Source organism: Cetorhinus maximus, chromosome 14, assembly GCF_964194155.1.
Source record: "Cetorhinus maximus chromosome 14, sCetMax3.hap1.1, whole genome shotgun sequence".
NCBI lineage: Eukaryota > Metazoa > Chordata > Chondrichthyes > Lamniformes > Cetorhinidae > Cetorhinus > Cetorhinus maximus.
In genome coordinates, this window is record NC_135892.1 from 49,107,029 (window position 1) to 49,132,738 (window position 25,710).

The window sequence follows — 25,710 nt, forward strand, 5'->3', positions numbered from 1 at the left end:
GTTTACGATGGTCAAATCAGTCACCTTATTCTATGCACAGTGAGTAATCTGCATGGCCTGCACAATGTCTGTGTTGCCCATTTGCCTTTTTTTCTCTTCATTCAATCATTTTGTTTATTAGTCTTGAAGCTTTTAATTATGACTTGACTTAATAGCTGAATGTGGCTCATATTTTCAGTCTTCAAATTCTAGTGAGTGGTGAAATTATCTACAGTTAGGATAGCCTTTCTGTTCAGTCTTGCTGTGGTCCAGTCCAATTCTTAGGTCCACTCTGAAAAGTTCTGCTGTCATCCAAACCTTTTTGTTGTTCACTCATGCACTTTCTGGCTTGTGTGAAATCTTGAAACTTTACTATTTCACCGATTTGCCAATGCACCTAAGAAAACTTTATTCACTGCTCCTGCAAGAGCAAGTTTCATTATGAGTCCTGTAGAGCCCAATATTTTTTTAGAAATTTTACTTCCCAGCAACTGACTGGAAGGATCACATGATAAGATTTCAAATTTCAAGACTTTTACTGTAGTAAACAAACTAAAAGCAACAGTATCAAAACACATTTAGTAAGCAACTTATATGACAGGAAAGATACCCCATTTAACTTTTAAAAATGACCAAAAATCCTATCCTGTGGTTATACTTTACTCTGTCCCTTAAGTGGACATTTCCTTCTCCAGGGACCAGTCCAAAGCTATTCTCACCTCCCAATAGCTTGCTTCCTTTTTCCTTTTCCATCTGGGTAACTTCTAGTCACCAAATTGACTTTCACGGTGAGGGAGATTGCTCCCTCTAGCCAGAGCTAGGTTAATTTTTTAACTTCACTTAAATCCTCACAAACTTGGTCCCTTCAATCTAAGCACAAGCTCCCACCTGCATTCTGGGTGGTGAACAATGGAGACTGGCTGCCTCTATGTCTGCTCTCTCACCCAGATTCTTACATACTAAGTTGTCTGTGAGGAATAGCTGAAGAAAAATTCCGTAACCTGATTGTACAATGACTTGCTACAGGCTCTTGCCCTCCCAAAGCCCATTTCTATGGCACCTTGAAGCATATGGGTCTTGTATCCAGGTACAAATGCTAATTAGTTATCCTTTAGAGCCCCAACTCCATTCTATCTTGAAATTAAATACAGCTTAAAGTATGGTCATTACAAAATCTGACATTCCTAATATCCCCATGTGAGACTTAGAGACTAACAGTCTCCCCAGAGTCATCACAGATTCCTTTGCCATTATCCACAGTTGTGAACATCTTGCACCTTCTTCCCAGCAAATCAATCCAGGCCTTAATGTCCCCATAACAACCAAGCCACCCAGGCTTGTTGTCGAGCAGGATTCAGAGCACGTCACCTTCATGACTCCATTTTACCATAAATTAAACAGACAGTCTCAAAATATAACAAACTTATAAACTTTGTATTTGTAACAGTGAGGAATGCAAAATACTATTTCCCACCTGAGCATTTCTTCCCTTTGAAGCCAAACATTTTACTTAAAAAGAGTTGGTAAACCAGGAAAAGGAAGAATCTGCATTATAAAACATCCTCTGGATGGTAGACACAGAATAATGCAGGGAACTAAGTATGATACTAACTTTTTGCTATTCCCAGTGTGATGTGGTTTGGTCATACCCCTGATCATTTGGACCACTATACAGTGCCGCTTCTTGAAATTGTGAAGTCAGCCAGTACTACCCTTGAAATTTGAAAACAACTAATACTAGCTCTAAAATTGATGCTAATTAGCACTGCTTCTGAAATACAAAGGAGTGGAAATTATAGTACAGAGCCGTTATTAGACTTCATCTGGAGTACTGCATTCAGTTCAATTCATCCTGTATCTCGGGAAGGATGTTTTGACTTTGGAGTGGGTGCTGTGCGGATGCAGTAGAATTTTTTTTTGTTAGTTCATGGGATGTGGGTGTTATTGGCAAGGGCAGCATTTATTTCCCATTCTTATTTACCCTGAAAGGTTGGTGGTGAGCCAACAGCAGGCCGTGTGGTGTAGGTGCACCTACAGTGCTGTTAGGTAGGGTGTTCCAGGTATTTGACCCAAGGATAATGAAGGAATGACAATACATTTCAAAGTCAAGTTTTGTGATTTGGAGGGGGATTTGAGCTATTAGATATGTTCTGAAACTATCCCATTTGGCATGGTGGTGGTGCCACACAACATGGGACTTCAGTTTCCTCCACGAGGTCTGTGCAGTGATGACTCCTACCAATACCGTCATGGACAGATGCATCTGTGACAGGTAGGTTGCTGAGGATGAGGTCAAATAGGTATTTTTCTCACTCATGTTCGTTCTCTCAGCACCTTCTGCAGGCCAGGTCTGGCAGCTATGTCCTTCAGGACTCAGCCCGCTCGGTACATAGTTGTGCTACAGAGCCACTCTTGGTGATGAACAATTAAGGAATTTAGGACCCCTACCTAGTGTTTATTCTGTGTTGTTGCTATCCTCATTGCATCTTCCAAGTGGCGTTCAACATCAAGGAGTTCTGATTCATCAGCTGATGCAGGGTAGTAGGTGGTAATCAGAAGGATGTTTGCCCTTCCCATGGGGTCAAGAGTCAATGGTGAGGATTCTCAGAGCTACTCCTTTCTGACTGTATACCAATGTGCAGTCACCTCTGGGGGCTCTGTTCAGCTGGTGGGACAAGACATAATCTAGGATGGTGATGGAGGAATCTGGGACATTGGGTGAAAGGTATAATTTTGTGAGCATGACTATGTCAGGCTGTTGTTTGACCAATCTGTGGGACAACTCTCCTATTTTAGCACAGGACATCATATGTTAGGGTGAGGAGGAATTTGCAGGGCCAGCTGAGCTGGATGTGCCTTTGTTATGTCCAATGCCTAGGTCCATGCTGGGTTGTCTGTTTGGTTTTATTCTTATTAATAATTTTTGTAGTGGTTTAATAGAACTCAGTGCCTTGCTAGATTAGTTCAGAAGGCAGTTAAGAGCCAACTACATTGCTGTGTATCTGGAATCACATGAAGACCAGACCAGTTAAGGATGGCAGGTTGCTTCCCTAAAGCACATTAGTGTACCACATGGGTTTTTACAACAATTCAGTAGTTTCATGGTCACCATTTCTGATACTAAATTTTTAATCCCAGATTTATTTAATTAACTGAATTCAATTTGAATCCATATCTCTGGATTAGTGGCCCGGATTAGGGCTAAAAGGGTTAAATAGACAGATTCTGTGGACTAAACTATCTCCTTGAATAAAGAAGATCAATGGGTACTCTAATTGAAATATTTTAAAACGATCAAAGAAATTGATAGATTTGGTAAAGAAAAACTAGTTCTTCTGGTGGAAGGGTCCAGAACAAGGGGTGTAACCTCAAAATCTGAGCTAGACTGTTCAAGGGCAATATCAGAAAGCACTTCTTCTGACCAGGGGCAGTGGAAATCTGGAACTCTTTTCCAACCCCTTAATAATGGCTGTTGAGGCTAGGTTAACAGCACATTTCAAAATTGAGGTTGACCATTTTTTGTTTGGCAAGATTTTTCAAGGTTTTTGAATCAAGGTGGATAGATGGAATTAATTGAATGGCCAGACAGTGTTGTGGGGCTGAAAGGCCTACTCTTATTATAGTTGCCTTTTTATGGTAGTTTAAAGAACTAACTCTGTTTTTATTTTACACAGATTGTTTTCTTCAACAGCGTAGCCTTGCCTTGTTATCGTACACTTACAGAAATCCTCCCAATAACCAGTCAACTGCTAAAATCTTGCAGGTAGGCGTTTCCAACATTGCCCACCTTAGAATGCGTCATTACATTAGATATTGCATTTCACCCTATCGTGTATTTGAAACGAGCATATCTAAATACAGAAGAAAATTAAAACTGTAAAAATGTTTTGTAAAGCTTTTGTCTTTCAGCTTAATGGTCCCAGTAGAGAGTGGCTCACTTAAATCGACTTTAATAAGAATTTATCCAATTGTTGAATAGACATTGGATATTAAGAAACATACAAAATAGTCTTGGGACCACCAATCTTTATCCTTTGTCCAACATGCCGATCAGTATTAACTGTGGAAAACTCAGTGGAGCTCTCACACTGGTATGAAACTGTTCAATTGCAATTAAAGGAACATAAAAAATATGACCAGAAGACCAGATGGCCCATCGAGCCTGTTCTGCCATTCAATATGATCATGGCTGATCTTCGGCTTCTCCACTTTTTCATCCACTCCCTATATCCTTTGATTTTGTGAGAGTCCAAAAAGTCAATGATGGTGCATCCACAGCCCTCTGAGATAGCGAATTCCAAAGATTCACAACCCTTTGAGTGATTAAATTTATCCTCATCTCAGTCCTAAATGATCAGCCCCTGATCCTGAAACTGTGCGCCACAGCCAAGGGGGATAAACCTCTTAATATCTACCCTGTCGACTGACTTCAGAATGTTGAATGAGATCACCTCCCATTCTTCTAAACTCCAAAGAATATGACCTAATTTACTCAGCGTCTCATCATAGGACAACCCTGTCTTCCCAGGGGCCAATCTAGTGAACCTTCACTGTACTGCCTCCAATGCAAGTATATCCTTCCTTAAAAATGGAGACCAAAACTGCACACATAGTATCCCAGATGTGGTCTCACCAATGCCCCATATAATTGTAGCAAGATTTACTTATTCTTGTACTCCAAAACCCTTGCAATAAAGGCCAACATGTCATTTGCCTTCCTAATTGCTTGCCGTACCTGCATTCAAATTTTTGTGTCCCTTGTACAAAGTATGCCAAGTGCTCTCTGAACATCAACATTCACAAATTTCACACCTTTTAAAAAATATTCTGTTTTACTATTCTTACGACCAGAATGAACAACCTTACACTTCCTCACATTATACTTCATCTGCCATCTTCTTGCCCACTCAATTAAAGGGTGAAATTTTCTGTTCCGGAGACTAAGTGCAGCGGCAGGCAGGTTCCGTGGCATGTTTCCTGCTGGCGGTGGGGTGGGAAATCGCACCTGATGTCATGCTCGGAAGCTCATTAGTTATGCATCAGCAAGTAACTCTCCAATTCACATGGTGGGGCAGGCACTGATTCGTCCGCCCCACCATTACTTAATAGGGTTGAAGGTCCAGGCGCCATATTTAAACACCACCCAAACACACACATTACTCCAAGGCCAGCTGTGTACAGGAAACTTCCTCATGTGGCTCCACCAACGAAAAGAACTGCTCCCAGGTTCAGCGGTGTCAGCTTTGATGTCCTCATCCATGGAGTCTGCGAGCATCAGGATGTCTTCTGTCCAAGAGATGATCCCAGGAGGGCCAACAGCCTCACCTCGTCAGCCTGGGAGATGGTTGCAAGGGAGGTCAGCTCTTTGGGCACCCGCCCCCGTAACGCTATCCAGTGCAGGAAGAGGATGAATGATCTCATCCACTCCACTGGGGTAAGTCAACTATCAGCTCACTCCAATCTCACACCCTCAACATGGCATCATGCACTCAAGGTCACTGCTCAGGGATCTCACGCAATATTAGCGGGGGCACATCAGCACTGATTGCCTCATGGACACTTTAACATCACCAGCATTTCATCTATCATGCTGCACAAGGTCCATCCTCAGCCCTTACTGGGGAGGGCTCAGCACACACAACCGGCATGCATGCTTCCCAACCTCTCCTCCATCTCTTCTCATGATGTTCCATTTCATTCATCTTCATGCAAGCCAAACTCGCCCATATCCAGAGGGTGATATCACAGACAGGAGGAGGAACGGCAGATGTCCCGGAGCTGTCTCAGTTTGAGGAGGATGCTGCCGAACTGGCTGGTGAAGACAAAGATCGCTCCAGTAGGGAAGGCGAAATCGGCCTCTCCCAGCAAACCAGTACGGATGAGCCCTCCATGAGTTGATCACATCCTGATAGCCACAATAAGTGACATGCAATGTTGTATTCCTGCTGCTTATGAACTAATTCTATCTTCTCTCTCATAGCCACCAGCAGGCCCAGACAGAGCTCCAGACCAACCATAAGCCCCAGCCCCCAGGGCACTTCAGGAGGATGCTGAGGATGCATCAGATGAAGAACCGTCATTGCATCCACCAGTGCCATACCAGAGACACACACCTCAGTGGGTCATGTATCTAGCTCGGGGTCACATTCTGGAGAACACCTCACTGACACATCTCCACAGCAGTCGGAGGCAGTGACAGCCCAGGTCTCTGGCACTCGGAGGACTGGTGGAGATCAGGTGATGAGCCTCTGCAAGTGGCCATCTCTAACATGCTGGAGATGGCATGACAGGCAGCGGAAAATCTGGAAGAGTTGCGAGAAGCAGTCAACAGACTAGAGCAAAGGACGGTGGAGTCTGTCCACCTGGCTATTGTCGTGGCCCCGACATGCGAGTGCCTCGAGGTCTCCATGGGAAGGGTGGCGTCCACCTTAGAGACCTCCGTCCAGCAGATCCTGATGGACGCACTCCGACCTGCACTCCATTGCCATAGGCATTGGTGGGATCCATCAGTGGATAGGCAAGAGGGAGACGGGGCACCTTGACCCCTCTTCAGGAGCCCCTTCTCCTCAGGGAGTCAGACAGGGGCCTTTAGGCACTATACGGAGGAGGACCAGCAGCTGGAGACTCCAGGACCATCCGCCTAGGAGACTCTGAGAGTGTCTGGCCAATCTCAATACCCTCTGCCTGTGACCCCATCACCATCACCTCATCTCCAGCTGTACAGGCTGAGGAGGGTGCACCTGCCCCACAGCAGGAGACCAAAAGCAGGCTAGGGCCCTCCAGGTCTCGGTGTTACTGGTTGTAAAGGCCTTTCAGTGCATGGGCAAGGCAATAAGGGACAGAAGGAATGTGGCCGTGTCCCGTTGCTTGCACCTTACTCTTCTTGGAATCTTGTGGCTATCAGTGTGGCACAAGCACGTCTTGCACGTTGCGCTTCTTCGATGGCAACCTCACGTGGAAGCTGACCCTCATCTCTCTCTTCAGGCTCCTGCTCTTCAACATCCAAGGAGCTCTCAGCCTCCTCCATGTCTCCTTCTGGCAAGGGATTCCCCCTTTGAAGCACCAGGTTGTGGAGACCACGATTACGTCATACACCCTCTGTGGAGAGTACTGAAGCGCCCCACTTGAATGGTCCAAACATCAGAAGCACATTTTCAGGATGCCAATGGCTTGCTCGATGATGGATCATTTTGCCTTTTGCACCTCATTGTATCTCTCCTTCAAGCGACTCCGAGGACAACGCTTTGGTGTCATGAGCCATCGTTTGAGTGGGTACCCCTTATCCCCAAGCAGTCAGCCCTGTAATTGCTGAGGCCCTTCAAATATGTGAGGCACCTGGGAGTGACTCAGGATGTATCAGTCATGGAACTCCCAGGGCACTTGGCAGACATGCATGATGTGCTTCTGATGATCGCACACCAGTTGAACGTTCAGGGAGGCCCTTTCCTATTATTGTACATCAGGAGCTGCTGCCACGGAGCCTTCAAAGTGACATGTGTGCCATCGGTTGCACCCTGTACTCTAGGGAAGCCTAAGATAGCTGCAAACCCATAAATCTAGCAGCCTGGCTAGCTTCATCAAGTGTGAACTTCATATAATGATGAGCCTTACTTTAGAGGGCATCTATCACCTCCTTTATTTGCTGAGAACTCTGAGATGTCACATAGGTCCCTTGTGGATCCCTGCAACAATCCACATTCAAAAAAATTGAGCGTGATGATGACCTTCAGAGGGATGTTCTCCCAGTCCATGGGGTATTAGATCCTTCTGCAGAATGTGGCAGATATGATCCACCACATCTCTTGACAAGCGCAAACGTGCGCGGCATTGTCTTTCGCTCATCTCAGATAGGAAACTCTTTTCAGTGGACCCTTGGTCCTGCGAGTCGCCTCTGTGGGATGGGTCTAACCTCCTCATCCTCTGAGTCTTGCTGGGGCTCGCCTGGACCATGAACCTCAGGCCAGGGTTCCTCTCGAAGCTGCGCTAGGCGGCACCAGGACCTTCTCCTCCTCAATCGGATCACTGTCATCAAAAAGGCAGCATTGAGCACATCATTCCATTATTCAATCCTCCTCCTCCCTGTGGACTGATAGATGCAACAGATTAATGAACACTGGGCAAATATAGTAGACCTCCCACTTGCAAACAGAAAGCCACTGTCGTCCCCTAGAGCTGCGTCCGTGCTACAAGCTTTTCGCTGATACAGTCTTGTAGCTGAGGCACAAACTCACAGATCTAGGTGACCAAAATGCCAACCCTGATCCTTGACATCTCAATACTACAGAGACTGGAAGAGGTCTGGATGCATTCATTAAATGTGCCACCTTACCAAAGGCACTCCTGCAATCTGTGATCTGGTGTGCTGATCAAGCTCAACTTGCACTTCAGCAATGACTGGATGCCCTTTGGCCTATTATCCATGCCAATTGGAGAAAGTACATTAGAGGCTTTCATTGATGATCTGACAGATATGCAGCAGCTGTGCTTCCTTAACAGTTGCTTACATTTTCCATTCTCACATACCTCTCTGTTAAATCTCAAATGGAGCAACTGTATTGTGAAGCCAATGACTCCTGCAGTCTCTCATAAAAGTGCACCAAAAGGCACTGGCTCCAATTGTACTTTCTCAAGGAAGCCTTCCTCTTTTCTCTCAGCTCTGATTCTAATTCAGTGTTGTGGCTCTAAGCAGTTTGAGGGTGCCGCCTGAAAGGGCGCTTAGTCCAGCCAAGGGCTCCGCCCACACTGCCTCAGATCCCTTCCATGCAGATTCTTTTCCAGTTTCAATTTTAAGCTGCGCCAGATGGTTCAGGGTTTCAAGATGGTGGCGCTGTATTTCTATTTCGAGACCAGCTTCGACCCTCCCTCTGTCAGTGTTCAGATCCCTCCAATCTTCCTGGAACCTCACAATGTGCAGGTAGACCTCCCTCTGGTTATTCTCCAGCCTCCCCCAGTAACCCTGGATCCCATTGTCATTGTGGTGGACATTTCAGCCCTCCCCCTGAACCGATTACTGACGTCCCCATGCCCCATGTAAACCTCAGCCCTCCGCATCTCGAGGGGCAGAGGAGAACCCCCCACTCCACCAGGAGAGCTTCAAGTACCCTCCCAACTTTATTACCTTTTCCCCATTTACAGGCTGCAGATGCCTCCCCTAACATGACTATCCCATCTGCAGCCCAATACAAAGCCAGACAACCCCATCACCACCGACTGTAAGACAATGAACATACCCTGCACACCAAGCTGTGCCTTATCCCAGTTGAGCATGCAGGCCTTGCTACTCCCTTGAGTGGGTCTACGACGTGTGTGCCATGAGTAGCCCTGTAGAATGGCCTGCAAAACCCCAGGACTGCCTTTAATCTCTCACTCCGACCTCTTGGCATCAGACCAGGGGTTATGACTGTCTTTCAATGAGCTCTCCCGTTCCTTCAAGTCTGAACACAACACAGCCTCTCTTCTGCACCCCCACCATGAATCTCTTTGCAACCCGTTCCTTATGTGCAAGCCTTTCCCCTCTCCCACCTCCAAGAGTCTCTGTGTAACCCGTCCCTCATGTGCCACACTAACACAACATCCGCTCCTATTCAGTAGTCTGCGTGCATCCTCTCCCATTCATACAGTTTGATTCCCACCCAACCCCTTCTGTGTCTTAGTTCTAGTCAGACTCCAGCTTCCCATCCTCAGTCTCCCCTTTGTCATCGCTCCCCCCGCCTCACCTCACCATACCCTATTGGCCCCCATGTCTCTGTCATCCTTCCCCACACACGATGCTGGTCTCTGTTTCAGAGTGCAGCCTTGCCTGAGACCCACAGCACACACTGAATGCTGTCCTTCCAGAGTATGGAGGTATCCACCATGAGCATACCAGCCCTACACCCTCACCATTGTAGCGACTCACTGGCACTGCTGAAAAATCAGAGCAGCACTTTTGCAGGTCGGTTTTGAATGTTGCACTCACCTCAAACTCATGAGCGAAGTGAAGGCGGACAGCTGCATGCCACTTATATCTGGTTGTGATTTAGACCGGTCTAATTTCCCACTGGCGTGGCACATATTTGAGAGGCAGAACATGATTCCAGCAAGTAGCGTTTTTAACGAGTATTCATGACATGGCAATGCATGCAAATGGCATTCCCGACATAAATCAGCAGGAAACCCGACCCTCCATCAGCCTGCCATGAAAGTGGTGAGGGGAAAGTTCTGAATTGAATTCCCGTGGGCGTGATTCAAACTTTTGGCCTCTCTCCGAATTTTCTGCTCCCACAGGCATGACAGGAAAATTCCGCCCAAAGAATCTGTATTTCTTTGCAGCTTCTTTCTGTCCTCCTTACAGCTTGCATTCCCATCTAACTTTGTATCATCACCAAGCTGAGATGCATTACTCTATGGCCTGAATTTCACGCTTGTCGTGCATGCACGATCGGCAGGCCTGGAAGCGGATGTGATATGTGCCTTCGGCCGCAGTTGCAACTGATTCACGATTTCACGCTGACTTGCCAATTAACTGGTGCAGTGTGAAACGCGCACAGAGAGGCTCAGCAGGGGGTGCAGGAAGAGGGCGGGCACTGAGACAACTGAGGGTGCAGGTGGGGGGTTTACAATGAGCTCCCTGAAGGCTGACAACTGCTGGGGAGCTGCCTCAGGGAGCTGCAGTATTGTTCAAAGGATATTTGCACACAAAAAATGCCACCAACTATCTCTAATGCAAATACAAATAACTGACAGCAAACTCCAAACTCCCCAACCTTCAAACATCTTCTGGGCATTTCATCCCGCCCTAGAACAAGAATGATGCAAAAACGTGAAGGCCACCTGGCCACAATCCATATTAATGTCTTAGATGGAGAGACATAGGCCGGAATTTTACCTGCTGCAATCGGATGAGCGGCCAACCTGACCCAGTATGAAACTGCGCAAGAAAACATCGGGCGGATGTCCTGATGTCATAGCAACATCATGTCATATCACAGTCGGCAGGCACGTATGGGAGTCAGAAGTGCGACTACTGATAATGAAAGCTCCACTTAAGCCAGGAAGGCACACTGGCCACTAAAAATCCCAGTCAACTGGGGCTTTAATTGGCTTAAGTGGAACGTTGATTATCAGCTGGCATGCTTCCGAATGCTACGCATGTCCCCCGACTATGATGTGGCGCAACATCGCTATGACGTCGGGACGCCTGCCTGACATTTTCTCGTGCAATTTCGCGCTAGGTCAGGTTGGCCATGCATCCAGTTGCAGCATGTAAAATTCTGGTCTATGTCTCTCCATCTTAGTCATTAATATGGATTGTAAATAGCCCAAGCCCCAGCACTGATCGTTGTACCACTCCACTGATCACAGCTTGCCAACTTGAACATGCCCCATTTATCCCTACTTTCTGCTTCCTGTCTGTAAACGAGTCCTCTATCCACTTTAATATATCACCCTAGCTCCATGAACCCTTATCTTGTATATTAACCTTTTGCGTGGCACCTTATCGAATACCTTGTGGAAATCCAAATGTATTACACCTACTGGTTCCCCTTTATGTACCCTATATCCTCAAAAATCTCTTATATATTTGTCAAATAGGATTTCCCTTTCGAGAAACCATGTTGACTTGTTCTAATCATGCTATGCTTTTCTAAGTGCATTGTTAAGGTTTCCTTAGTAATAGATATAAATACTCCCCTGATGAGTGATGTCAAGCTAACTGGCAAGTAGTTCCCTGTTTTCTCTCTCCCTCTCTTGAATAGCAGTGTTGTATTTGCTAACTTCCAATCTGCTGAGAACATTTCAGAATGTAGGGAATCTTGGAAAATCATAGTCAGCATATCAACTCTCTCTGCAGCTATCTCTTTTAGAACCCTAGGACATAGGCCATCAGGTGCTGAGGATTTGCTGAATTTTAGTTCTTTGAATTTCTCCAGCATATTTTCTCTGCTGATATCTTCTGGTTGACAAGCAGGGGCGGGGCCCACTCGCCAACGTGTAAAATGAAGCAGGATGACGTCAGGCAGAACTCCCGATGTCACCCCACGTCATTTCCATTTTCAGGTCGGCAGGGGCGCAGCCGAGTCAGCTGTGTGCCCACCGACCTGTCAACGGCCTATTGAGGCCATTAATAAACCAAGTTAGGTAATTGGCAGGGTTGCCCGTCCAACCTTAGGGTTGGTGGTGTAGGCCGGGAGCCCTAGTGAGCTTAAGAAAAAGCATGAAACCTCATCCACGGGCGGGATGAGGTTTCATGAGGGTTTTTAAATATTTAATAAACATTTCAGTAAAAGTGATGGACATGTCCCAACTCATGCGACAGTGTCACATGAGGAGACATGTCAGGGAAATTTTTCAAACATTTGTCTTAAAAGTTTTAATTCCGAGGCGATCCCCCTGAGGCAACACAGCCTCAGGGAGATCAGTGCGCTCTTTCGCGCACATGCACGAAAGAGCACACTCCCAGCTGAGGGAATCCCCCCGCCCACACAGGGAGCACACGGCGCTTCCCTCCGGATGTCACACGGGGCGGGCCTTAATTGGCTTACCCATGTAAAATAGGGGCATGCCCCTGATTGGGGGCGCCGATTGGAGGTGCACCTGCCTGGACCCGCACCTGCCTGGACCCGCTCCTGCACTTCCTCCCCAACGGGAGGAAAATTTTTTCCATGAAATACCTTAATTTCCTCACTCTTACTGACCAGTAGGTTACTCTTTATTTCTGGTACGTAACTTGCATCTTGTACTATGAAGACAGACACAAAATACGTGTTCAATGTCTCTGCCGTTTCCTCATTTCCGTTGATAATTTCTTCTGTCTCTGTTTCTAAGGCACCAATGTTCACTTTAGCTACACCCTTCCTTTTTATATACATGTAAAAGCTCTTACAACTGGTTTTTACATTTTGCTGTCATATTCTATTTTTTCCCCTTTTTATCAAATTTTTGGTGATCCTTTGCTGATTTCTAAAACACTACCAATCCTCAAACTTACTACTATTCATTGCACTATTATAAGCCTCTTCTTTTAATTTAATACTGTATTTAAGGTCTTTAGTAAGTCATGGATGGATCTTTCTTTCTCAGTTTTATTTTTTCAATGGAATGTATTTTTATTGAACACTTTGAATTGTTTCCTTTAGTGGTGCTAGAGGATTGGAGAATTGTAAATGTTATACCCTTGTTCAAAAAAGCAAAAGATAAGCCCAGCAACTATGGGCCAGCCAGTTTACCTCGATGGTGGGAAGCTTTTAGAAACAATAATTTGAGACAAAAAGTCACTTGGACAAATATGGGTTAATTAAGGAAAGTTAGCATGGATTTGTTAAGTGCAAATCGTGTTTAATTAACTTGCTTGAGCTTTTTGAAGAGGTAACCGAGAGGGTTGATGAGGTAATACTTTTGATGTGGTGTACCCGGACTTCTAAACGGCATTTAATAAAGTGCCACACAACAGACTTGTGAACAAACTTAGAGCTCATGGAATAAAATGGACAGTAGCAAAATGGATACAAAATTGGCTGAGTGACGGAAACAAAGAGTAAGTGGTGAACGGTTTCAGACTGGTGGAAGGTTTATAGTGGAGTTCCCCAGGGATCGATGTTGGGACCCTTGCTCTTATTTTGTATTAATGACCTTGATCTTGGTGTACAGGATACAATTTCAAAATCTGTGGATTATATAAAACTTGGAAGTATTGTGAATTATGAGGAGGATAGTGTAGATCTTCAAAAGGACATAGACAGGTTGGTGGATTGATGGACAGCTGACATGAAATTTAATGCAGAGAATTGTGAAGTGATTCATTTTGGTAGGAAGAATGCAGAGAGACAATATAAAATAAAGGCTACAATTCCAAAGGGGTGCAGGAGCAGAGGGACCTGAATGGATACGTGCATAAATTATTTTCTATTCTTCTTGACAAAGTGGATAAATTCACATTTTCCCACATTATACTCCATCTGACAATTTTCTTCCCACTCACTGAACCTATCTATGTCCTTTTGCAGACTCCTTATGTCATCTTCACAACTTACTTTCCTACCTATCTTTGTGTCATCAGCAAATTTAGCAACTATACATTCAGTCCCTTCATCCAAATCATGGATATAAATTGTAAATATTTGAGGCCCCAGCACTGATCCCTGTGGCCCTCCACAAGTCACATCTTGCCAACTCGAAAATGACCCATTTATCCCTATTCTCTGCTTCCTGTCAGCTAACCAATCCTGTATCCATGCTAATATGTTAAAGGGTAACATATTACACCGTGAGCTCTTATTTTGCATAGTAATCTTTGATGCGGCACCTTGTCAGATGGCTTCTGGAAATCTAAGTACAGCACATCCACAGGTTACCCTTTATCTACGTTGCTCGTTATTTCCTCAAACAACTCCAAGACATTAGTCAAACATGATTTCCCTTTCACAAAACCATGTTGACTTTGCTTGATTGCATTGTGATTTTCTAGGTTCCCTGCTATAACCTCCTTAATGATTAGATTCCAGCAATTTCCTCACCACAGATGTTAAGCTAACTGGCCTATAGTTTCTTGCTTTCTGTCTCCTTCCTTTCTTGAATAGAGTCACATTCGCTATTTTCCAATCTGATTGGACCTTTTAAGAATCTAGGGAATTTTTGAAAATGAAAACATAAATATCTCAGCAGCCACTTCTTTTAAGACCCGAGGATGAAGTTCATCAGGACCTGGGGACTTGTCAGCTTTTATTTCTAATAATTTTCTCAGTACCCTTTTCCTGGTGATTGTAATTATTTTAAGTTCCTCTCCTTTTCACCAACTGATTCACAATTACTTCTGGAATGTTATTTGTATCCTCTAGATGGACGCAAAATATCTGTTCAATTCACCCACCATTTCCTTATTTTCCATTATTAATTCCCCATTCTCACTCTCTAAAGGACCAATGCTCACTTTACCGGGCCTTTTTTCTTTTTAAATTTCTCTAGAAACTCTATCTGTTTTTATATTTCTAGCTGGCTTTCTCTCATACCCTAATTTCTCCCTCCTTATTAATCTTTTAGTCATTCTTTGCTGTTCTTTATATGTTGTCCAATCTTTTGACCAGCCATTCATCCTTGTGGAATTATATGCTTTTTCTTTCAATCTGATAGTATCTTTAACTTCAGTTAGCCACGGATGGTGTGTCCTTCCCTTAGAGTCTTTCTTTCTCACTGGAATGTACCTTTGCTGAGTATTCTGAAATACCTCCTTAAATTTCTGCCACTGCTTCTCCTATCCCTGAACCTAATTTCCAAGTTCACTTTATCCAGCTCTGTCTTCATGCCCTCATAATTGCCCTTATTTAAGTTTAAAATCCTAGTCTTAGATGCCCTCTTCTCTCCCTCAAATTGAATGTGTAATTCAATCATATTATGATCACTGCTACCTAAGGGTGCCTTCACCATGAGGTCATTAATTAAACCTGCCTCATTGCACATTACCAGATCTCATATGGTTGGTGCTAAAATGTGCTGTGCAAAGGAACTGTCCCAACTGTCCCTCATCAGCCAGGCTACCTTTGCCAATCTGATTTGTCCAATCTATATGTAGATTAAAATTAAAATGTAGACTACTCTGTACCTTTCTTACAAGCCCCCATTATTTCTTTCTGTATACATGATCATACAGCGTGGTTACTATTAGGGGACCTGTTAACCGCTCCCCCAAGTGACTTCTTACCTTTACTATTTTTCATCTTTACCCAAACTGATTCTACATTTTGATCTTCAGAATTAAGGTCATCTTTCTCTAATGTACCAATGTCACCCTTAATGAACAGAGCTACCCCTCCACCTTTTCCTAGCTGCTTGACTTTCCTAAATGTCATGTACCCTAGAATATTCATGTCCCGGTCTTTGTCATCCTGCAGCCATGTCTCTGTAATGGTTATCAGAACATACCTATTTATTCCTATTTGTGCTGTCAGTTCATCTGTTTTGTTATGCATGCTACGTGCATTCAGATAAAGAGCTTTTAGTTCTGTCTTTTTACTATTTTTGTAACCTCTAGGCTTATCTGCTGGTGCACTCTTAGGTTTGTACACTCTGTCCCTTCCCGCCTCATTCTGATCATCATTTCTTTCATTCCAACCTTGCTGTTTTGCCTTGCCTTCTTTATTTAATTTATCACATTTTCGCAAACTTGATCCCTTGCCCCCCACTATTTAATTTAAAGGCCCCTCTACCACCCTAGTTATACAACTAGCCTGAACACTTGTGCCAGCACGGTTCAGGTGAAGATCATCCCAATGGTACAGCTCCCACTTTCCCCAGTACTTGTGCCAAAGCCTCATGAATTGAAACCCATTTCTTATGCACCATTCTTTGAGCCATGTGTTTAACTCTCTAATCTCATTTGCCCTACACCAATTTGCTCATGGCTCAGGCAGTAATCGAGAGATTATTACCTTTTGAGGCTCTGTTTTTTAAATTTAGCCCCTAGCAGCTCATACTCCTTCAGCAGAATCTCTTTCCTAGTTCTAGCTATGTCATTGGTACCTACTTGGACCATGACCACTGGATCCTCCCCTTCCCACTGCAAGTTCCTCTCCAGCCAGAGCAGATGTCCTGAACCTAGGCACTGGGCAAACAATACAGCCATCTGGAGTCACGCTCTCAGCTACAGAGAACTGTGTCTATCCCCCTGACTATGCTGTCCCCAATGATCACTACATTCCTATTAACTCTCCCCGCTTGGATGACTTCCTGTACAATGGTGCCATGGCCAGTTTGCTCATTGAGCCTGCAGCAACCACTTTCATTCATGTAGACTGCAAGAACCTCAAACCTGTGAATCAATTGCAAAGGCTGAGGCTCCTTGAGTTCTGTCTCCTGGGTCCCCATACCTGCCTCACTCGTAGTCACACCTTCCTGTCTTAAATACCCTCTGAAATGGCCTAGCAAGCCACTCAGTTGTGTCAAACTGCTAAAAAGCCAATAAAAAGGAATGAAACCAGGCGGACCACCTGGCATCAACCTAGGTACCGAAAATGACAACGGCAAACCCAGCCCTGTCAAACCTGTAAAGTCCTCCTTACTAATGGGATAGATTTCGAACAGATCCAGCAACTCAAGACTGGACATCCATGAGGCACTGTGGGCCATCAACAGCAGCAGAATTGTACTCAACCATAATGTGTAACTTCATTACCCGGCACATCCCCCACTCTAACATTACCACCAAGCTAGGGGATCGACCCTGGTTCAATGAGATTGCAGGAGGGCATGTCAGGAGCAGCACCAGGCAGACCTAAAAATGAGATGTCAACCTGGTGAAGCTACAACACAGGATTACTTGTGTACCAAACAGCATAAGCAGCAAGTGATAGACAGAGCTAAGCAATTCCACAACCAATGGATCAGATCTAAGCTCTGCAGTCCTGCCACAACCAGTCGTGAATGGTGATGGACAATTAAACAACTCATTGGAGGAGGAGGCTCCACAAAAATTCCCATCCTCTATGATGGAGGAGCCCAGCACACCAGTGCAAAAGATGAGGCTGAAGCATTCACAACGATCTTCAGCCAGAAGTGCTGAGTGGATGATCCATCTCGGCCTCCTCCAATAGTCCCCAGCATCACAGATGCCAGTCTTCAACCAATTTGATTCACTCCACGCGATATCAAGAAACAGCTGAAGGCACTTGATACTGCAAAGGCTATGGGCCCTGACAATATTCCGGGAATAGTACTGAAGACTTGTGCTCCAAAACTTGCCGCACCCCTAGCCAAGTTTTTCCAGTACAGCTACAACACATGCATTTATCCAGCAATTGCCCAGGTATGTCCTGTACACAAAAAGCAGGACAAATCCAACCTGCCCAATTACCACCCCATCAGTCTACTCTTGATCATCAGTAAAGTGATCGAAGGGGTCATCAACAGTGCTATCAAGCAGCACTTGCTTAGCAATAACCTGCTCACTGATGCTCATTTTGGGTTCCGCCAGGGTTCAAATGTGGACAAAAGAGCTGAACTCCAGAGGTGGGATGAGAGTGACTGCCCTTGGTATCAAGGCAGCATTTGACCGAGTGTGGCATCAAGGAGCCCTAACAAAACTGGAGTCAATGGAAATTAGGGGTAAAGCACCCCGCTGGCTGGAGTCATACCAAGCACAAAGGAAGATGGTTGTGGTTGTTGGTGGTCAATCATCTCAGTTCCTGGACATCACTGCAGGAGTTCCTCAGGGTAGTGTCCTTGGCCCAACCATCTTCAGCTGCTTCATCAATGACCTTTCTTCCATCGTAAGGTCAGAAGTGGGGATGTTCGCTGATGATTGCACAATGTTCACTATTCACGACTCCTCAGATACTGAAACAGTCTATGTCCAAATGCAGCAAGACCTGGACAATATCTAGGCTTGGGCTGATAAGTGGCAAGTAACATTTGCACCACACAAGTGCCAGGGAATGACTACCTCCAACAAGAGAGAATCTAACCATCACTCCTTGACATACAATGGCATTACCATCGCTAAATCCCCCAACTATTAACAGCCTGCGGGTTACCCTTGACCAGAAACTGAACTGGACTAGCCAAATAAATACTGTGGCTGCAAGAGCAGGTCAGAGGCTAGGAATCCTGCGATGAGTAACTCATCTGACTCCCCAAAGCCTGTCCACCATCTACAAGGCACAAGTCAGGATTGTGATGGAATATTCTCCACTTACCTGGATGAATGCAGCTCCAACAACATTCAAGAAGCTTGACACCATCCAGGACAAAGCACACAGCTTGACTGGCACCCCTTCCACAAACATTCACTCCTTTCACCACCAATGAACAGTGGCAGCAGTGTGTACCATCTACAAGATGCACTGAAGAAACTCGCCAAGGCTCCTTAGGCAGCACCTTCCAAACCCACAACCACTACCATCTAGAAAGACAAGGGTAGCAGATAGATGGGAACACCACCACCTGGAAGTTTCCCTCCAACCCGCTCACCATTCTGACTTGGAAATATATGGCCATTCCTTCATTGTCGCTGGATCAAAATCCTGGAACTCCCTCCCTAACAGCATTGTGAATGTATCTTCACCACAGGGACTGTAGCAGTTTAAGAAGGCAGCTCACCACCTTCGCAAGGTCCCATAAAAATGAGTTTTTAAAAACCGTATCCTGAGGGTTGTGACTGCCTCCTGGTACAAAGTGTCCAGGTAACTTTCACCTTCCCTGATGCATCTCAGTTTCTGCAGCTCGGCCTCCAGCTCAATGACTCCGAGCCAAAGCTTCTCAAGCCAAGTGTTTGCCCTGGATCACCCTCATGCAGTTGCAACACATCACCTACCCTGCCATCTTTATTATGTGCTAATTAATTTATTCTTAATTAATTTATAATAAACACTGCTACTCTCAATAACCTTTAGTACTGCTAGTAAACCTTATTACAACTAATAAAACCTGACAATTACCAATAAATTACATGGGTTTGAAGATAAATGAGCAAAATATTCACCAACCACTCATTTATCTGTTTTCCTGTGGTGCCACACTTTGATTTTTCTCAGGAGTCACAGACTGATCTGGATTGGATAACTCTTCTAGGTGATGGTTACTGCCTCCAGGTCCTCCTTCTGCCCATTTCTCTAGGTGCTGCTTACTACCTCTGGGTCTAAGTGGTGATTACTACCTCCAGGTCCTCTGTTTACCCATTCTTCCAGGCGGTGGTTACTGCCTCTGGGTCTTCTTTTCCCTTGCTCTAGCTGAAACCCTTCAAAGAGAAGTTTGTTTGGTACAATGTCAATAAGACATGAAAGAAATCCAAACTGTATGTATCAGAACTTTATTATTTTTTGCTATTTTTAAAATGGACTTTCTGTTGAACCAAAAAGATGGCTGCTACAGGTCACATGACCAGAGGATTGGCCCTTTGTTCTGAAAGTTATAAGAATCCTCCTTTCATCATTGTAGCAACTCACACCCAGTTATAAGGATATTATAATCATGAAAACAGATCAAAATTTGTTATACCTGCAGAGTTGTTAACAGATACATCTCACAACTGGGACTATCCAGGTCCATTTCAAAAGGGGACCATTGAGGGTACAATGGATGCCATTTGAATCTTGATCAAGCTTACCCCTCTAGTGGAGTCAGAGGGTCAGCCTTGGCAATGGACTCCTGACACAAGAACCTCAATATGGATGGTAACTCTCTCAGAAGCTAATGGCTGGGACATTATCGGTCCTGAAACCAAAAATCAGTACCAGACAATACATTAACATCTCTTTTGACCTCTCTGTGGAGAAAGAAGGTCACATGACTCAAGTGACCATTTTGAAATCTCTATATTCCTTTGAGAACTGAGAAATCCTCAGTCTGCTGTTTTAACATCAACTGGAAAGGACCCCAGCAGACCGGCTGAGCAAGCAGCTGATTACTATCTCTCAACTCCTCCAAGCATGTTTGATTTTAAAAGTCTCTAATCATCGCCTGCCAAGCGGTCTAAGCAGCGAAACTCCATTGTGGCACATCATCATTCGTTTCAAGGGCCCTCGTGTTGTTGTCTCCAACCAGAAACTCATCTGGACTTTTCAGCCTTTGGAAATCACGTGAACGAATATTCATTTCTGTGGTTCTTTTATTATTGTTGCCCATAGTTGTAAATGATCCTCTCTTCTACCCTCCCTTACTGTATAAATACATGCGTGTGAGGGGTTGCGATGACTTCCTCCCACCCCTCCACCCCTGGACCGGGTTTGAATGTGAATAAGCTAACTTTCTAAAGTTAATCATAACGTAAATTTGCTGCGAACGATTATTATATTGGATCATACAAATTGAGGGATTGGGGAAACATGCCACAGCCTGCTTAAAAAAATCTCAAAACCACCTCTGCTTATGGTCAGACGGGGAGCGGATAGAGAAGTTCAGTTTTCCCCTCTCCTGTCCGTAACAGTACAGACTGTACCTATTCCCACTAGGCATAAAGGAAGGGTATCCAAAGCTAGAGCTCTATGAATGACTAAATATATAGAGATTAAACTGAAACAGAAAAAGGAGGCTTATGATAAAAATCAGGATCATAATTCAGTGGACAACCAAGCTGTATACGAAAAGTACTAAGAATTAAAAAAGGAAATAGGAGAGGCAAAGCATGATATGAGAATGGGTTAGCAGGTAACATATAAGGGAACCCAAAAGTAATTTGTAGAAACATATACATAGTAAAACAGTAGTGAAAGGAATGATGAGGCTGATTAGAGACCAAAAAGGAGGACATCTTGCGGCAGCAGAGGGCATGGCTGAAGTACTAAATTATTACTTTGCATTTGTTTTCACTATAGAAGAGGATGCTCCCAATGTCACAGTAAAGGAGGATGTAGTAGAGGAATTGAATAGGATAAAAGTAGATAAAAAGGAGGTATGTAAAGATTGGAAGCTCTCAAAATAAAGAGTCACCTGATCCAATTGGGATTCATCCTAAGGTAAAGGCAAAATACTGCGGATGCTGGAAATCTAAAATAAAAACAGAAAATGCTGGAAAAATTCAGCAGGTCTGACATCATCTGTGGAGAGAGAAACAGAGTTAATGTTTCAAGTCATACGGACTCAAAACGTTAACTCTGTTTCCGAGTTTTTCCAGCATTTTCTGTTTTTATTATGGGATCCATCCTAGTTTGCTGAATGAAGTAAGGGTGGAATTTGCAGAGGCTCCATCTAAAATCTTCCAATCCTTAGATATGGCAGTAGTGCCAGAGGGCTGGCGGATTGGAAGTGTTACACCACTGTTTAAAAAAAAAGCGTGAGGGATAAACCTAGCAAATACTAGTGAGTCAACTTAACATTGTTGCTAATGAAGGTTTTAGACACAATAATCTGGAACAATATTAATTGGCTCTTGGAAAATTTTAGGTTAATAAATGAAAGCCAACGAAGATTTGTTAACAGCAAATTGTATTCGATAAATTGATGAAGTTCGTCAGTGAAGCAACAGAGAGGTTTGGCAAAGATAGTGTGGTTTATGTTGTGTATATGGACTTTCAACAGATTATTTGATTATGTACCACATAATAGACTTATTAGCAAAATTGAAGCCCATGGGATTGAAGGGGTAGCAACAGTGTGGACATAAATTGTTATGTATTAATGACCTGGACATGGGTCTCCAGGGCATTATTTCAAAGTTTGCAGATTAGACAAAACTGGACAAGCGTAGGTAAGAGTGAGGATGGTAACAACAGATTTCAGGAGAACATAGACTTATGAAGTGGGCAGACATGTGACATGTGCCAGAATTTTTCTGTCAGCGATTTGGGGGCGGTGCCCGCTTGCCGACAGGAAAATGACACAGAATGACGTCAGGAGGAACCCCTGACGTCATCCTGGTCCCTTTAAATTTTTAGGAAGGCGGGCAGCCAGGAGCTCCAGCGGGCTCTTGATAATACATGAAACCTCATCCACTGGCGGGATGAGGTCTCATGTCTGTTTTTAAAAAGTTTAATAAAGTTTATGCCGTTTTTATTAACATGTCCCATCTCATGTGACATTGTCATATGAGGGGGACACGTTAATAATATTTTTATTTTTCTATTTTTTAACTTTTGTGCATTGTCACTAATCTCCCTGAGACAGCACTTAGTCTCAGAGAGCAGTGCGCTCTTTCGCGCACATGCGCGAAAGAGCGCACTTTGACAGCTGGGGATTCCCTCCCCCCACCACCCTGCACAGGAAGCGTATAGCGTTTCCTGTTGGGCAGACCGCTGGGCGGGCCTTAATTGGCCTGCCCACTCAAAATGGCGGCGGGCCCCATTTCAGCGGCAGGGGTTGGCTGTCCACCCGCCACCGAGCTGGTGGGGCCCGCATGCCCACCAAGGACAAAATTCTGCCCATGAAATTTAACGCCATTTTAGAAGTATGAGTGAGAAGGACCTACGGGTGTGCATACACAAGTCTTTGAAGGTGGCAGAACAACTTGAGAATGGTGTTAAAAAGCATACAAGATCTTTGGTTTTATAAATAAAGGCATAGAGTACAAAAACAAAAGAGTCATGTTAAACCTTTATAAAACATCGATAAAGCCTCAGCCGTAGTATTGCAGCCAATTCTGGGCACCACACTTTAGGAAGGATGTTGAGCCTTGGATATGGTCCAGAAGAGATTTGTTAGAATGCTACAAGGGATGAAAAACTGCAGTTACATGGAGAAACTGGAGCTTTGCTTTAATAGAGGTATTCAAAATCACAAAAGATTCTCATAGAGAAAATAAGGAGAAGTTATTTCTCGTGGCAGAAGAGTCAGTAATCAGAGGACACCAATTTAAAGAAATTGGCGAAAGAATCAGAGGTGACATAAAGGGAAAATATTTACACAGTGAGCTGTTTTGGAATGCATTACCTGAAGGGTGGTGTGACCGGATTCAATAATAATTTTTGGAAAATACTTTAACGAAAGTAAATTGTAGGACTATAGGGAAGTGGCAAACAAGTGGGACTAATGGATATCTCTTTGAAAAAGCTGGCATGATGGGCCTAATGACTTTCTGTGATGTATTGTTCTGTGATACTAAGTACTTGAGTATTTTGATTACGTAAAATACTGGTGAAAGAGAAGCTTTCACCAAATGCAAAAGGAAGAGTATCTGAATCCAAAACCAGGAACTAGAGATAGTTTGCATCCAAATTACTTTGTGGAATTAATTTTAATAACCTCAGTTCAGTTCTAATGGACATAAGGCCACAGCAACTTGGATAAGTCACAGTTAAGGATATAGCAAAATACATTGGTGCAGAAAGCTTCAGTTTTGTGATGTTAGGATTTGCGAATATTCTTGTAATGTAGTTCTGTACCTCATCTCATCCCAAGGACATATTTTTTATCCCACTACTGGTTGCAAGGGAAGCAGGGAGAGCTCGTTCTTGAGCACTGCCATTTCTACTAATGAACATAAATAGCTTTAAAATGCTGACGAAAGATATGTTTTAAAATTTGTGCCCATTTCTGCTTTTTAGGGAAAATCTCGCTCAGTGGGAGAAGATATCACGAACAAATGAAACCTCAGATCAGGCAGCTCCCTCAAAGAACGTTCCTGTAACAGTTGAGAATTGATGGAACTGGTGCTCTATACTGAATGCTCCACTGTTAAGTGTTTGACTTTGAATTGGGAAGTGAGACCTGTTACTGTAGATAATACAATAACATTACCTAATGAGTCCATGACAACATGGCTCCCACACTAGCTAATAACACAAGTCATTTGGAGGTTTAATATTTGTTAAAACATCAGATCTAACTGCCTTAGTGAATCTGTTGTGTTTAAAAATGACTTTTTTTAAAAGAAAACATTGGCCCTTTCCTGTATGCTGTATTGGTGTGGCCTTAATATTTACTCTGAGACAGGCAGGTACTTTCCATGCAATTTTACACTCAAATATTCTGTCTGGATTTGAAATCATTATTTTGAGCAGATGGTTTACATATTAGTATGAATATCACTAGAAGATAGAATGAGACTGCATTGTAGTAGTTATAGTCTGAGAGTGACAAATATTAGTTGTTGAAATATTACTTAACTGAAGACAGCATCCATCATCGATGCAAATTGCAAAAAATGACTAAAACTTTTCAGCCGTCCTCGGGCATTTGCTATTTCAATGGGAATCGCAAAGTGGCTGAAGAAATTCATAGTTAGGTCTTTATTGGGTATGTAAATGAAGGAAAGTTATGGGATGCAAAACTCCTTTGAAAGGCAAGGGGAAGCAATGTGCTTCTCCAGTCCTTCAATATGCTGATTAAGGCACTTCTTTTTCCATCATGAATTTGAGCAGTGGTTGTGATGAACAGCAGTAGGGTGAGGCTTCTCTAGCCTGCATTAAAAATAGTTTCAGTTTGGTAAATAATTTACAAAAATACAGAAGTAATCATCTTCCATACATTTAGACAGTAATTTATTTATTTACCTGTCTCCAAGAATGTGATACTGAGCAGAAAAAACAGAACAATAGCAATGCAGTAAAGAGTTTTTCAAGATCTACTGTCTGCATTAGTGACACTTGGAATGCAAATTCATGAATGTTTTTTCTTCCCTCTTTTAAATGGGTGAAGCAATTGAGAGATGGAAGATTAGAATTTACCCATTCACTCACTAAGTGCCATACTTGAGTTTTCAGATTGTTGATGCACCATACTGCAGTACATGGGGTGTCTCACAGGACTGCTCTTCAATAAACACCACACCAGTTAACTGATCCACCACAATGTTATTGGTAGCTAAAGTAGTTGAATTATTGAATCTCAGCCAGAAAGTCCAATATCTGAGTATGTTTCAGCCAATGCTAGACCATGGTAACATACTGAAGTGAAAGGCATTGCCTTTAGGAAAGGCAAACGTGAAACCGCCTGACTGGTTATACTGGAAGTGAACTTCCCTGCTATTAGGTTAAGGTTAGAATCATTGTGACAGTGCCTGTGCAGAAGACTTATTCCAGGAGTGTCTAACTTTTGTGTCTTCATGATTCATTTACCTGCATATCATTCATTGCCATGGGCTGCTTATAAATAACAAGCCAACAGCTTCTCACCAACCACCACTGCAATTAAAAATTAATTTTGTTAAGTTAGAGATACTAAATACATTTGGTATAAGCTAAATTACAGACAACTAGTTGGCTAAGTGAACCTGTTGGAGTAAGAAATAAGTGGCGATAGAAACATGGTAGGCACGACTTGGGTCATATAGAGGTTCCAGTCATATGTCGTCTAGTCCTCCTGAATACATGATTCCCAGCAAACTCTCAA

General features: G+C 43.7%; 1 protein-coding gene across 1 annotated transcript in view; it reads left to right on the forward strand.

The window, feature by feature from the left end:
• pde10a (phosphodiesterase 10A) overlaps positions 1-24,051 on the forward strand; it is a 484,537-nt gene extending 460,486 nt beyond the window's left edge. Inside the window, exons 21-22 of the mRNA XM_078557603.1 lie at positions 3,654-3,742; positions 23,925-24,051. Coding sequence (XP_078413729.1) covers positions 3,654-3,742; positions 23,925-24,021 — 186 coding nt within the window. The 3' untranslated portion in view covers positions 24,022-24,051. The remainder of the gene's footprint in view (positions 1-3,653; positions 3,743-23,924) is intronic.
• Positions 24,052-25,710: the final 1,659 nt, after the last annotated feature.